Source organism: Puma concolor, chromosome A1 (genome assembly GCF_028749965.1).
Source record: "Puma concolor isolate L17-30 chromosome A1, mPumCon1.1.hap2, whole genome shotgun sequence".
NCBI classification, from domain to species: Eukaryota; Metazoa; Chordata; class Mammalia; order Carnivora; family Felidae; genus Puma; species Puma concolor.
This window is the reverse complement of record NC_141667.1, coordinates 174031970-174047520: the sequence shown is the minus strand read 5'-3', so window position 1 is coordinate 174047520 and position 15551 is coordinate 174031970. Positions and strand designations below refer to the sequence as shown.

Below are 15551 nucleotides of genomic sequence, written 5' to 3'. Positions count from 1 at the left end.
AAATTTTCATATTAAATGTTAAATAACCACTTAATAAAACATGCACAACTCAGTAAGCATTTGTAGAAAGTATATGGATCATTTTACCTGATGTGGATATTAAATTAAGGTACTGCCATTTAGCATGCAAAATCAAAGGATTTATACGGGGTACAACATTATTCTTATCCATAAGGAAATCAACTGCATTTGTTCGATCATTTAATCGACCCTGAAACAACAAAAATATTACTTAGGTAACACAGATAATTTATAGGCATATGTTCTAAAGTTATGCGCAGAATATAAAGGCTAATCTAAAATAAATAAAATAAATAAATAAATAAATAAATAATTAAATAATTAATTAAGGCAATTAGGATTCATACAATAAACTTTACATACTTAAAGGCTAATCTAAAATAAATAAATAAATAAATAAATAAATAATTTAGGCAATTAGGATTCATACAATAAACTTTACATTTACAACAAATATTCCTGTAAATACCTGAATTTTTTTCCGATTAAGCATTTCTGATGTAATTATGCACAGATAAACTTAGTTAATTATTACTTTTAAATTCGTTACTAAGTGATCAGGATGGAAACTTTTGCTACAGAAAGTTGTTTTAATGCAAAAAATCATTTATAAAGATATCATCTATCATGTACTTCCTCATAAATGCTTGCCTACCATAAAAACGTCCCTCTGTAAATATACCGTCGCGTCCATCATTCTGCGAAGAAGGGCCATTTCTAGTTCTTTCATATTGAGCTCTTCAAGCTTAAAGGATTCTCCGTTATAAAGAGCTTGAGGCAAAGGACCCAGGCCAGTCATCTTATAAAAGCTTGCTCCCACCTATTTAGTTCAAAAAATATCAGAGTTAAACTGAAAAACGTCTGTCTGGAAAAGAAATGCATATGTAAAAGAAGGGACGGGCATTGGTGCATTTTGAGACGCCACAGGAAAAAAAGGTTAATTGTGCTAATTTCATTTGTCCTTTCCGAACATTATTTAAAGCAAAGTAATCTACCTATGGAGCAAGAATCAGGAAGCTTTTCCTGTAAAGGGCCAGCTAGCACACATCACAGCCTCTGTGGGCCATCCAGTCTCCGTCTCCACTACTCAGCTCTGATGCTGTATGTAGTGTAGCAGGGGTATACACCGATGCAGGGATGTGGGGCTACCTCCCAAGAAAACTGTATATGTAAAAGAGGCAGTGGGAGGGCAGGATGTGCTGACCCCTGTGCACAGTATAACATTAAAAAACATACCATTTATCTGGATCAGAGATTCATTCAGCCCTGCATTCGTTTCATTAACAATTTTTGAATTCATGCCATCGGCATTAAACAAGACACTGTGAATACAAAGCTGAAAGTCGGCCCTCAAGGGATTCACACAGACACGGCCAAAACAGAGGCACATGCAAAGTTCTGTGGCAGCCAGGAAGAAAACTCGGGGATGGAGAGGAGGGGGTCAGAGAAGCCTCTGGGAAGGGGTGACAGGGAAAGTCTTAAAGGGTGAGTAAACATTTGCTGGGAAGATAAAGTGGGAGAAGTGCATGTGAAGACAGGAATTGGGGGGAAGAGAACACAGCCTCAGGCAATTGCAACTTTTCTTTTCTTTTTTTTTTAATATATGAAATTTATTGTCGAATTGGTTTCCATACAACACCCAGTGCTCATCCCAAAAGACACCCTCTTCAATACCCATCACCCCCTTTCCCCTCCCTCCCACCCCCCATAAACCCTCAGTTTGTTCTCAGTTTTTAAGAGTCTCTTATGCTTTGGCTCTGTCCCACTCTAACCTCTTTTTTTTTCCTTCCCCTTCCCCATGGTCTTCTGTTAAGTTTCTCAGGATTCACATAAGAGTGAAAACATATGGTATCTGTCTTTCTCTGTATGACTTATTTCACTTAGCATAACACTCTCCAGTTCCAACCACATTGCTACAAAGGGCCATATTTCATTCTTTCTCATTGCCACGTAGTACTCCATTGTGTATATAAACCACAATTTCTTTCTCCATTCATCAGTTGATGGACATTTAGGCTCTTCCATAATTTGGCTATTGTTGAGAGTGCTGCTATAAACATTGGGGTACAAGTGCCCCTATGCATCAGTACTCCTGTATCCCTTGGGTAAATTCCTAGCAGTGCTACTGCTGGGTCATAGGGTAGGTCTATTTTTAATTTTTTGAGGAACCTCCACACTGTCTTCCAGAGAAGCTGCACCAGTTTGCATTCCCACCAACAGTGCAAGAGGGTTCCCGTTTCTCCACATCCTCTCCAGCATCTATAGTCTCCTGATTTGTTCATCTTGGCCACTCTGACTGGTGTGAGGTGATACCTGAGTGTGGTTTTGATTTGTATTTCCCTGATAAGGAGCGACGTTGAGCATCTTTTCATGTGCCTGTTGGCCATCCGGATGTCTTCTTTAGAGAAGTGTCTATTCATGTTTTCTGCCCATTTCTTCACTGGATTATTTGTTTTTCGGGTGCAGAGTTTGGTGAGCTCTTTGTAGATTTTGGATACTAGCCCTTTATCCAATATGTCATTTGCAAATATCTTTTCCCATTCCGTTGGTTGCCTTTTAGTTTTGTTGATTATTTCCTTTGTTTGCAGAAGCTTTTTTATCTTCATGAGGTCCCAGTAGTTCATTTTTGCTTTTAATTCCCTTGCCTTTGGGGACATGTCAAGTAAGAAATTGCTACGGCTGAGGTCAGAGAGGTCTTTTCCTGCTTTCTCCTCTAGGGTTTTGATGGTTTCCTGTCTCACATTCAGGTCCTTTTCCCATTTTGAGTTTATTTTTGTGAATGGTGTGAGAAAGTGGTCTAGTTTCAACCTTCTGCATGTTGCTGTTCAGTTCTCCCAGCACCATTTGTTAAAGAGACTGTCTTTTTTCCATTGGATGTTCTTTCCTGCTTTGTCAAAGATTAGTTGGCCATACTTTTGTGGGTCTAGTTCTGGGGTTTCTATTCTACTCCATTGGTCTATGTGTCTGTTTTTGTGCCAATACCATGCTGTCTTGATGATTACAGCTGTTGTAGAGGCTAAAGTCTGGGATTGTGATGCCTCCCGCTTTGGTCTTCAAAATTACTTTGGCTATTCGGGGCCTTTTGTGGTTCCATATGAATTTCAGGATTGCTTGTTCTAGCTTCGAGAAGAATGCTGGTGCAATTTTGATTGGGATTGCATTGAATGTGTAGATAGCTTTGGGTAGTATTGACATTTTGACAATATTTATTCTTCCAACCCATGAGCACGGAATGTTTTTCCATTTCTTTATATCTTCTTCAATTTCCTTCATAAACTTTCTATAGTTTTCAGCATACAGATCTTTTACATCTTTGGTTAGGTTTATTCCTAGGTATTTTATGCTTCTTGGTGCAATTGTGAATGGGATCAGTTTCTTTATTTGTCTTTCTGTTGCTTCATTATTAGTGTATAAGAATGCAACTGATTTCTGTACATTGATTTTGTATCTTGCAACTTTGCTGAATTCATGTATCAGTTCTAGCAGACTTTTGGTGGAGTCTATCGGAATTTCCATGTATATCATGTCATCTACAAAAAGTGAAAGCTTAACTTCATCTTGCCAATTTTGATGCCTTTGATTTCCTTTTGTTGTCTGATTGCTGATGCTAGACCTTGCAACATTTTGTTCAACAACAGCAGTGAGAGTGGACATCCCTGTCATGTTCCTGACCTCAGGGAAAAAGCTCTCAGTTTTTCCCCATTGAGGATGATGTTAGCTGTGGGCTTTTCATAAATGGCTTTTATGATATTTAAATATGTTCCTTTTATCCCCACTTTCTCAAGGGTTTTTATAAAGAAAGGATGCTGAATTTTGTCAAATGCTTTTTCTGCATCGATTGATAGGATCATATGGTTCTTTTCTTTTATTAATGTGATGTATCATGTTGATTGATTTGCGAATGTTGAACCAGCCCTGCATCCCAGGAATGAATCCCACTTGATCATGGTGAATAATTCTTTTTATATGCTGTTGAATTTGATTTGCTAGTATCTTATTGAGAATTTTTGCATCCATATTCATCAGGGATATTGGCCTGTAGTTCTCTTTTTTTTTTACTGGGTCTCTGTCTGGTTTAGGAATCAAAGTAATACTGGCTTCATAGAATGAGTCTGGAAGTTTTCCTTCCCTTTCTATTTTTTGGAATAGCTTGAGAAGGACAGGTATTATCTCTGCTTTAAACGTCTGGTAGAACTCCCCTGGGAAGCCATCTGGTCCTGGACTCTTATTTATTGGGAGATTTTTGATAACTGATTCAATTTCTTCGCTGGTTATGGGTCTGCTCAAGCTTTCTATTTCCTCCTGATTGAGTTTTGGAAGCGTGTGGGTGTTTAGGAATTTGTCCATTTCTTCCAGGTTGTCGGCATATAATTTTTCATAGTATTCCCTGATAACTGCTTGAATCTCTGAGGGATTGGTTGTAATAACTCCACTTTCATTCATGATTTTATCTATTTGGGTCATCTCCCTTTTCTTTTTGAGAAGCCTAGCTAGAGGTTTATCAATTTTATTTTTTCAAAAAACCAACTCTTGGTTTCATTGATCTGCTCTACAGTTTTTTGATTCTATATTGTTTATTTCTGCTCTGATCTTTATTATTTCTCTTCTTCTGCTGGGTTTAGGGTGTCTTTGCTGTTCTGCTTCTATTTCCTTTAGGTGTGCTGTTAGATTTTGTATTTGGGATTTTTCTTGTTTCTTGAGATAGGCCTGGATTGCAATGTATTTTCCTCTCAGGACTGCCTTCGCTGCATTCCAAAGCGTTTGGATTGTTGTATTTTCATTTTCGTTTGTTTCCATATATTTTTTAATTTCTTCTCTAATTGCCTGGTTGACCCATTCATTCTTTAGTAGGGTGTTCTTTAACCTCCATGCTTTTGGAGGTTTTTCAGACTTTTTTCTGTGGTTGATTTTAAGCTTCATAGCATTGTGGTCTGGAAGTATGCATGGTATGATCTCAATTCTTGTATACTTATGAAGGGTTGTTTTGTGACCCAGTATGTGATCTTGGAGAATGTTCCATGTGCACTCAAGAAGAAAGTATATTCTGTTGCTTTGGGTCAAGGGGGATCCTGTGAGACAAAGTACCAGAGACATCGCTACAAGCATGAAACCTACAGACATCACAATGACTCTAAACCCATATCTTTCTATAACACTGAATGTAAATGGACTAAATGCGCCAACCAAAAGACATAGGGTATCAGAATGGATAAAAAAACAAGACCCATCTCTTTGCTGTCTACAAGAGACTCATTTTAGACCTGAGGACACCTTCAGATTGAAAGTGAGGGGATGGAGAACTATTTATCATGCTATTGGAAGTCAAAAGAAAGCTGGAGTAGCCATACTTATATCAGACAAACTAGACTTTAAGTTAAAGGCTGTAACAAGAGATGAAGAAGGGCACTACATAATAATTACAGGGCCTATCCATCAGGAAAAGCTAACAATTATAAATGTCTATGCGCTGAATATGGGAACCCCCAAATATATAAAACGATTACTCACAAACATAAGCAACCTTATTGATAAGAATGTGGTAATGACAGGGGACTTTAACACTCCATTTACAACAATGGATAGATCATCTAGACACACGGTCCATAAGGAAACAAGGGCCCTGAATGACTTGACAGATATATTTAGAACTGCAAGTAATTTTCTGTGTCTACGGTGGGGAGAGTTCTGTGTGTGGGAGCAGTGAGATACGGGACAGAGGCCAGCTCCTGAAGGCGCTCAACATCTGCTATTTACCTTGGGAATGACAGAAGTTACTAACCAATTCATCTGCTATTCACAACTATGTATTATTATAGCTACCATCATTGCTAACATTCTCATAATTACTCTGTGAAGCTAAGTACTACCATTACATCCATTTTACAGATGCTGAAACACACACGCAGAGATGAAATCACCTCCAGGGCCACCACGCGGCTACTGCATTTCATTTAATTTTTTCTTTTTCAAGTTTTTATTTAAATTCCAGTCAGTTTAACATACAGTATAGTATTAGTTTCAGGTACAGAATTTAGTAATTCATCCTGTACATACAATTCCCAGTGCCCATCCCAACAAGTGCCCTCCTTAATGCCCACCACCCATTTACTGGGCACTTACTGTGTATTAGGCTTATGAGTGCACATAAATAAAATGCAAATTCTGTCCTAAGGGAACTCATAGCTTAACAGAGGAAGAGATGGACCCATTAAAAACAAGTGTGAGTATAGCACCCAGGGGTTCCAAGGAGGGCATGGTCAGTTCCATCTAAGAAGAGGGTAAATACTGGTAAGTAATAGGATCAGGTGTGCTTATTTAAAAAAAAGACCACAGCAGCAACAGTGAGAAGGAAAGACGGGGGAGAACACGCCCTGGGAGTGTCGCTCATGAACTACAACAATAGCATGGGAAAGAGGGCAAAAGCAGAACAGAAATCAGGGGTGATGGGCAAGGAGAGAACAAGGCAGTTTCTGAGACATTCAGCTGGCTGGACGGCCGGAACATAACCCTGTACTGTTTGGGATGGTAGGAGCGAAGCAGTGGGTTAGGATGGCCATCAGGCTTCTTGCATAGGTGGCCAGGGTGAATGATGACGCTACCCTGTAGGACAGGCATAAAGAAGAACAAAATGGGGTAACAAGGAAGATGATGGGCGTGGTTTTAGATGCTTTTGATTCAGGATCCTTACGGGCAATCAACCAGGTATGGGTATGTCTCTGCTGGAAATGCAAGCCCTCTTCTGATTTACTCCATGATTTCTAATTAGGCCACCCGCCCATTCCAAAAGCTTTAAGTACCACAAATAAGCCAATGACACTGAATTTTATATTTTTAGCCCTGTAAGAACAAGTTGCCAAACAGGGACTTAACACCTAATCTAACTGCAGCTTCAGTCTCCCTCAGAAAATTTTCCATCAGATCAGTACCAATGAGTCTGTCACAAGGGCAGAGAAGTAGTCTCCATATTAACCCCCCTGCTTTTCCCCTAAGGGAAAGCCTCCTTGCCCAAAACAATCCTTTTCTTTTGCTAATAACGTTCCTGCCCCACCTCCATCTCTAAAAATCTTTCCACTTAGTGTAACTCCTCAGATCATCCTTCCGTTTGCTAGAGGGGATGCTGTCCTATTCATGAGCATTAAAAAAAAAAAAAAAAAAGCCATTTAGAACCTTAAAAGTTACTCGGTTGAATTTGTGTCATTTAACAGATTTGGTGGCAGCAACGGGGTCCAAAGTGAACTTTGCCAGCATTTGGGGGCAAGAAACACAGGTGTAGGAGCCGCAAACCCTTTGAGCTCCTGGTCTTTCCTGCCACTTCTAAGAGCTGTGGGTCGGTTCCTGTCAGTTCTCTCTTCTGAAAGACAGACGATCCCATACACTGTGCCCTCCAGCGACTGACTCAAAATGATGGAGAGTGCTCTTTCAAAAAAAGGCAGGTCATGGTCACCTCACTGCTCAGTATCTTCTCAGACTTTTTTTTTTTTTTTTTAATTTTTTTTCAACGTTTATTTATTTTTGGGACAGAGAGAGACAGAGCATGAACAGGGGAGGGTCAGAGAGAGAGGGAGACACAGAATCGGAAACAGGCTCCAGGCTCTGAGCCATCAGCCCAGAGCCCGACGCGGGGCTCGAACTCACGGACCGCGAGATCGTGACCTGGCTGAAGTCGGACGCTTAACCGACTGCGCCACCCAGGCGCCCCAATCTTCTCAGACTTTTTACTGTTGCCACGGTCTTCTTCGACTGTTCTGAGTTCCAGTTAGACACTGTTCACTGTGCAATCCGCCCCCTTCCTTCCATGACACACACACAACAGAACTCCACTGCTATCCACACAGAGGCAACACCAACTGCTCACAGTTCTTCACAACTCTGGACTTCCTAACACTGTCCTCTGGGGTGTCAATCTCCTGCCACTTTCTTGTTTTCTTTGATTCAACTTTTCGTCCTACTTCAGGACTCAGCTTGCCATCCCCCACTCAGAGACTGTATTCCTTATCTCCACCCCCAGAGCACTCCCCTTTCACTCTATGTGCTGTGTACTGGGGGTCCCTTCCAGTGAAGACACATGTCCATCAATCTCGGGGACTTCTCGGGGACAAATTTCTCTGATGCTTTCCTTTCCTTTGTTTTCTCTGTTCTTCCTGAGTCTTCTGGATTGAGACTCTACTGGTTTGCCATTTATTCTTATTTTTATTTCTTTCTCTTAATTTCTCTCTCTGCTCTATTACATTTTTATTTCATTAAAAATTTTCAAGGAGATTTTCCTTGCACGCTATTCTTTTACGTCTTGTGCTTGAACATTAGAAGTACTCAATAAACATCTGTTCAAAGTGCAGATAAAGTTTGGATGGAGAGAGAAAATTACGGGAACATGAGCTGAGGGAATAAAGGCCTAAACTCGTCAATTTTCTTCATGATGCAGGAGTCAGAATGATTTTCTAGGTGTGAAGAGGAAGGCAGGAAAGGGGCTTAGGGAATAGATGCAGGTTTAGAGTAGAGTTTGGGAGGGGTAGGGAGTGGAGAAGACCCAGCTCAACTGAAGGGTTGTCAGGTAACACTGGGACGGAAGACGTAGACCATCCTTACAGGACAGTTGCAGGAAAGGACGGCAGTGAACCGAGAGCAAACAGGGGGCACGTACGCACATAACACAAAAATGGAACTTAGTATTTCTGAAGAGTGTACTGTGTCCCTAATCTTTACAAAAATCCTTAATATTCGTAACTTCAGGAGACGATGACTGCAGACATCTTAAATAACACAATACAAATTTCACTGCTTAAAAGTGGGTTTCTGATTAAATACGGTAGGTTCATCCACATACATGCTTACCTCTTCTCTCTTCACACATTTCACTAAAGTGAGAATAACAGAGAATGTAAGAGCCCGCAAAGATAAAGAAAAACGGAAGAAAAGACAAAAAGCAGGCGAGCAAAGTAAAAAGTGAAGTCACACCTGTGCAGACAGAACGGAACATGAGTATTTTTCATCATCGCTGGAGACACTCCGGATCCCGGACGGAGGATGAGAGCAGAGAAAGCGGAAACTAGCTGAGAGTCTGCACAGGGAGCAGCTGGCTCTCAAGGGCCCTCTCTCAACCCCGAAAATCCAAACTGTTCTGCGTTTCTTATTCTCTGCTGAAACTGAATCACAGAGACCAGCCTCGGTGATGACAGGCAGGGTGGAGAGCTGAGAAAGGGGACGGAGACCAGGCGGGAGATTCAAGGAAAGTTCCCATCCTTCACACCCAGTGCTGGACCACAATAGTGGGTTCCCACACATAACTCGTGCCCTCACTCCCACAGGTGCACCCTCTTCTGTCACATGTACTCCTTCTAAGAAGAAAATAAAGAATTCTTATTTGAAGAATCAAATGCTGCTTTAACTGCAGGTCAGCTCAGCGCCCCGAGCGAGGCTCACCAACTCACAAGACCCACGTGTTTGTGATCCGCTTTTCAGGATTTCATACTTCCATGTGAAAGACAACCAGACAGTGTAAGACATCTGACAAATGCTTCGAACACAAAAGAGAGAAATCGAAACGAATGAGAAAATGGAAGCTTTAGAAGGCAGAGGTAATGCAGGGAGCACAACAACACATCACAAAACACTTGTAGCTAAGACAGTATATTGCGTCCATGAAAGAAAAACTGGGATGCTATAAAACAGGAATATGATACAAGAGGCACCTCCAGAAAATTTTTAAAAAACTGAATGAAAAAGACAAAGGAACAAAAAAAGAAGAAAAAGCAAATAGAGACCCAACTCAGAAAACTCAGAAAGGCCAGAGAAAATAAACGAAAGCATTAGAGAAAGAAAAAAGAAATCCCCAGAATTATAGATATGAATCTATTAGAAGGAACTCACCAAATACTCCCTACATAGAATGAAAGAGGATCAATACAAAGACAGATCATGAGATTTCCAAACACCAGAGATAAAAAGATTCTAGAAGCTTTCAAACTGGATTTAAAAAAAAAAAGGCAGAAAGACAAAAGAATTAAAATCAGAATGATATCACTGGTCTCCACAGCCTATCAGAAGATAGGAGACAGTATAGAAAAGCCTCCAAAATTTGAAAGAAAAATGGTTACCCGCTCCAACTACCAATAAGACACAAATACAGTATAAGATTTTTGAACATAAAGGAATGATAATTTTTCTCTTAAGCATATTTGCTTGGGAGAGAACTAAAATCAGAAATAAATAAAAAATAGGAAATGCACAGTGCTAGCAAAACCAGAGATAAATCAGAGAGCCTGTAAGTGGGAACAGCAAAGGCAGACCCAGAAAGGACAGTGGTGCTTCAGGCCCAGGGGACGGCCAGTTCACTTTAGAGGAAGGGGCACATGGCTACAGGAGGCGTGAAGGAACGTGCCGGTTTGTTCATTGCTATGTTTATTTGTATGAAAGTCTCTGGATAGATATGTGACCGATCTACTGACTATTTGGATACATTTGCAGTTAGAACACTCCACAAATGGGTAAAAATATGGAGCAAGTCTTAAAGTTTAAAAAGGGTTACTAAAAAATGGAAGGACAATCATAGTATTTGATTTACTAAACAGGGAATACTTAAAAACTCAGACACACTAAATATTCACTTACCCAAAATGTGTTAAAAACAGAGCTGATAATCAGCTGGTTTGCACTATACAGACTTTACCACTTCCTAACGTAATAAAATACTTCTGTACCACTTGGTAAATAGCTGCTGTCCTGGGATGGCGATTGCCCATGAGAACCATCGTGACCTCTTTGTCACACTCCCAATGTCGACATGATTCAGCCATTACAGGGTAACCATCAGCATGAGGGCCTCAAGACTCCACTCCAGCTCTAGGACCTGCCTCGGGTTGACTCTCTCTGACTGGTTGCTTGTGAAGCCACAACAGTTTTTAAATATTTTAAGTAACGCTCCTAGACTTGGAGAGACCAAGTGAAGGTCTGGAGGTAGGAAAGAGCTCAATCCCCCATGACTATAACAGAAACTCAGCAAATGTATCTAAAACTTAAGATGTGCTGTGCAACTGAAGGAATACAAAAGAAGATGACTCCTTTTCTTGAAGTAACAACAGTCCAGTTGGAAATGAAATTTACATCCATATATGGTATGTATAAAAAAGGCAATTAATGGGGAACGGTAATATTGGGTTGTGAATACCAATATTTAAGGATAACATGGTGTTATTCAGATGATGTTTTTATGGCAACTGATAATAAGTACTATGTTTTGGCTATATAAGAGCTCAACTTAAATTCATTTGTGTATCAGCAGAGACTACTGTTACATTTACTCAGAATCGACACGAATAAATGAATCCATTTCTTTCCATATATAACTTAGATTATGAACAATATTTAAAGCTAAATAAATATACTGAAATTAAATAAACAGCTTGAATATTTTTACCTAGCTGTTCTTAGGAATGTATTTTATTTAAATGCACTTCATAGCCTTAGGTACATAGGTGTTATAAAAGGCTTTATTCATTAATGTTTTAAAGTTTATTTATTTAGAGAGCCAACACAGGGGAGGGGCACTGAGAGGAGGGGAGAGAGAGAATCCTAAGCAGGCTCCATGCTGTCAGCAAGGAGCCCGGTGCAGGCAGGGCTCAAACTCGTGAACTGTGAGAACATGACATGAGCCGAAATCAAGAGTCAGAGGCTTCACCGACTGAGCCACCTAGGCACCCCACAAAAAGTTTTAAATACTATGATTAACTTGAACCAGAAAAAGTTTTTTTTACAGAAACAAAGCATATACAAATCAGTAAAACATCAATAGGCTGTTACAGATTTATTAAAAAAAAAAAAAAAAGGGAAAATCAATTAGAAATTTTTTTTTTTTTTTTTTTTTTTACTCTGGAATGAGAAGTGATTCTTAGTATCACCATTATGCATCTATCAGGCAGGCAGGCTCAAGAGATACGATTTCTGCACAAGTGTTAGTCCCTAAGGAAGGTAAGGTCTGACTAGAAATTGTGCTCTACCACTTAGTAGCAAGCAGAGAAGAGCCCACTTCTTTAAAAAAAGTAAAATAAAAGGGGCTCGGTTGGTTGAGCGTCTGACTTAGGCTCAGGTCACGATCTCGCGGTCCGTGAGTTCAGCCCCGCGTCAGGCTCTGTGCTGACAGCTCAGGGCCTGGAGCCTGCTTCGGATTCTGTGTCTCCCCCTCTCTTTCTGCCCCTAACCCACTCGTGTTCTGTCTCTCTCTCAAAAATAAATAAACATTAAAAAAAAATAAGATTAAAAAATTAAAATAACATAGAATAAAAATATAAAAAATAAAAAAATAACAAAAAAAAAAAGAGAGAAGAAAAACACAGCATGTAAGGTTTAAGAACAGAATTACTTCCAGGACTCCTATAATTACCATTCACCATCAGCTGATATTAAAACCCAACTGGTGCAACCTTTTGCTTTCAACCTGTGCAAATAGGATCCTTGCTATATAAAAATTCACTGTTTTTCTATTCTGTGAGTTTACATAATCACTATAGGAAATTTGGGTTCCTCTTTCCCTGTTAAGAGTACCTGAAGTATATTTGTAAAAAAATAATTTTCTTCCTAAATTTCCTTGGTCCGGTGAATAGTTTTATTAAAAGAGATGCCTCTATGCAACTTGGCCCTACACGTTCATCTTGATTGCTTTTTAATTTTTTTTTTAATTATATGAAGATAGAGTCATGAAAACAATCAATGAAACTCTCGCTTTTGAAATTATGATTTGGAAAACCATTTGTGCAGGACTAAAAAAACTCCCTAATTCCTACCACACTGGCTTTCAGTTGCATTGAGACCACCGGACTCCTGGCTCTGCTTCCATTTTGGTGCAGCCTGTGTGCCCCGGAGGGCTCCCCATGGGCTACTGTTGGGGCCTCTCCCAGTAAGGCCGTGTCCATATCCAACTATGACACTTCACCCTGACAGCACTTTACCCAGCTACCTCCTTCACTCGCATGCCCCAGTATCTTAGACTTTACAAAAGACACTCCCGTAAATTTAGGGTAGGCATTTCCAGCAGAGATTCAGCAGCACAGCAATCCTTATACATGGCTTTACTGTACCCCCTTCCTCGCCCCCAGAGCAGCAGTCTCTAAAACTTCACTGCTCTCGTGACGTTCCGTCCCACTGCGCAACCCTCACTCTCAGATGGCTTTGTCTCCTCAGTATTTCATTCAGTAGATGTTTACTGATTACATAGTATGTTCTAGTCACTGGGCCCTGGGCTTGCAAAACTCAACACGAGCCACGATCCCCACTCTTACAGAGGATGTGGACCAGTGAGAGGGCAGGTAATGAACAGCCAAGCGTAACCAGCATTATGCAGGAGTACACAGTACTATTTCAGCATGTGAAATTAGCACGAACAACTTAATCTCACCTGGAGGGTTAGGAAGGGATGCCCAGAAGTTCTTTCCAAAGTGTTGCTTTTTCCCCAAAGTAACATTAAAGCCAAGCACTACAGAGAAGCAGGCACAGGCTAGGAGAGAAGGGAGGCAGTGTGCAACAATGCTCAGGAGGAGCCCATGCAGCAACCTGAACTAGTCCGCCTGTGTGGCGGGAACAGAAGAGCAAGGAAAGAAAAGAGTCGTGAAAGGCAAGACCAAAGAGAAAACAGGGGCCAAGATGGGGGGGGGGGGGTGCGGATTACAACACCAGCGATCCTGGCCTTTGCCATTACCATGGAGAAATACTGCATACAAGAAAGCCAGGATCAGATCTGTGGTCTAAAACCTCTTACAAAATGCAAGAACCCATCTAGAAAACTTGATGCCTGTAGGAGCGTTAGAAATTCAGCCCCAGCGGTGCTCTATCTTCCCAGGTTTGGTTCTTGCCCCAGCCTTTACCTACAAGGCCAGCTTTCCATTTCTTCAAATACAAATTACGTTCCTTACAATTTTTAAAAAAATTTAACGTTTATTTATTTTTGAGACAGAGAGAGACAGAGCATGACCGGGGGAGGGGCAGAGAGAGAGGGAGACACAGAGTCTGAAGCAGGCTCCAGGCTCTGAGCTGTCAGCACAGAGCCCGACACGGGGCTTGAACTCACAGACCGCGAGATCATGACCTGAGTCGAAGTCGGACGCTTAACTGACTGAGCCACCCAGGCGCCCCCCGTTCCTTACAATTATACCCGCAAGTTTTCTATCCTATAAATCCTGAGAATTCTCTTTTCTCGTACTTTTCGAAAGGTCAACAGTGGCAATTTAAGTACTGGTGTACAACTTGTGACAAGTCTGAGGGTCTAAAACCCCAATCATGAGTTAATTTTATTGAGATCATTTATTCATGAGATTATAGTAAAAGTTTCTTGGATCCTATTTTCAAAAACTTATATTCCAACTTACCTTTCTGTCATTATCATATTTAGAATGAATTCCCAAAATATCCCAGATATTAGCATCTGGAAAAACATTTAGGAGAACACTCTTCACATTGTCCACAGTGAGTATATTGTCATTCTTCACTTTTTGGTACATCTGTAGAAATAAAGATTTTATAATTAATTTTCATCTTATGGCAATTAGTTTTCTTTCTTTCCCTGAGTATGCCGGCAGATTTATAAAAACAAGCTTTCTACTTTGTAAGTTCTAAGTATACCATATACATACATATATACACACATTCCCCCATTCACAAATAATTTTATTAGAAAATTTTTTTTTCACATTTATTTATTTTTGAGAGACAGAGACAGAGCGTGAGCAGGGGAGGGGCAGAGAGAGAGACACAGAATCTGAAGTGCACTCCGGGCTCTCAGCTGTCAGCACAGAGCCCGATGTGGGGCTCAAACCCATGAACCATGAGATCATGACCTGAGCCCAAGTCGGATGCTTAACTGACTGAGCCACCCAGGCGCCCCGATGAATAAATCATTTTAACCACACAATATTTCTTCTTCCAATAAAAATTGCTTTATGAGTATTCCATAGCTTTCAAAAATACTGTAACAAATTTATGTTATGTTCTATTTTGGTCTAACTAGACACTATTATTCTTAGTAAAATGATGGTTTCCATCATTTAAAAAGGTATGTATAAAATATTTCAAATGCCTTATTTCACAAAGGCTTTCTTTTCATTCTAGGCTTCCTCTGTACCTCCGTTCTTTACCACCCCACCCCCCGTTCCCACTCCATCTCAAATGTTGTAAGCACACTGGCATGAGGTAGGCTGTTACTCCTTTATTTTCTTGTTTCACTTGTCCCTCATTGCACACCATGCCAGGCACTCCGCTAGGCATGGGGAAAAGGAACTACTCTGCACCAAGAGAGAAGGCCTCTCTGAGCAGAAACCTCAGCTGAGACATAAACATGAACACAGAGTTAGCATTAAGGCAGAAGAAACCAGAAAAGTACAAGTACCATTAAGTAGCAGTTTGATATACAGGTATCCCTCGCCTCTCAAAAGTTCACGTTATGCCACTTCTCTATTACAAGAGTGACATCTGTTTTCACCAACCAAAAGAAATCCAAAGAGGATCTTTTGCTTTTATGAAAAATGGTAAAAAAGTGAAAACAGTGT

At 40.4% G+C, this 15551-nt stretch overlaps 1 protein-coding gene across 4 annotated transcripts in view; it reads right to left on the bottom strand.

Annotated features, from left to right (window-relative positions):
- UGGT2 (UDP-glucose glycoprotein glucosyltransferase 2) overlaps positions 1-15551 on the bottom strand; it is a 195987-nt gene that overhangs the window by 79721 nt on the left and 100715 nt on the right. For all 4 annotated transcript variants that reach the window (XM_086709349.1, XM_025924004.2, XM_086709355.1 and 1 more), the window contains 3 exons: positions 14376-14507; positions 677-841; positions 88-211 (listed from right to left, as the gene is read on the bottom strand). In XM_086709349.1, the coding sequence (XP_086565475.1) occupies positions 88-211; positions 677-841; positions 14376-14507 (421 nt within the window). The remainder of the gene's footprint in view (positions 1-87; positions 212-676; positions 842-14375; positions 14508-15551) is intronic.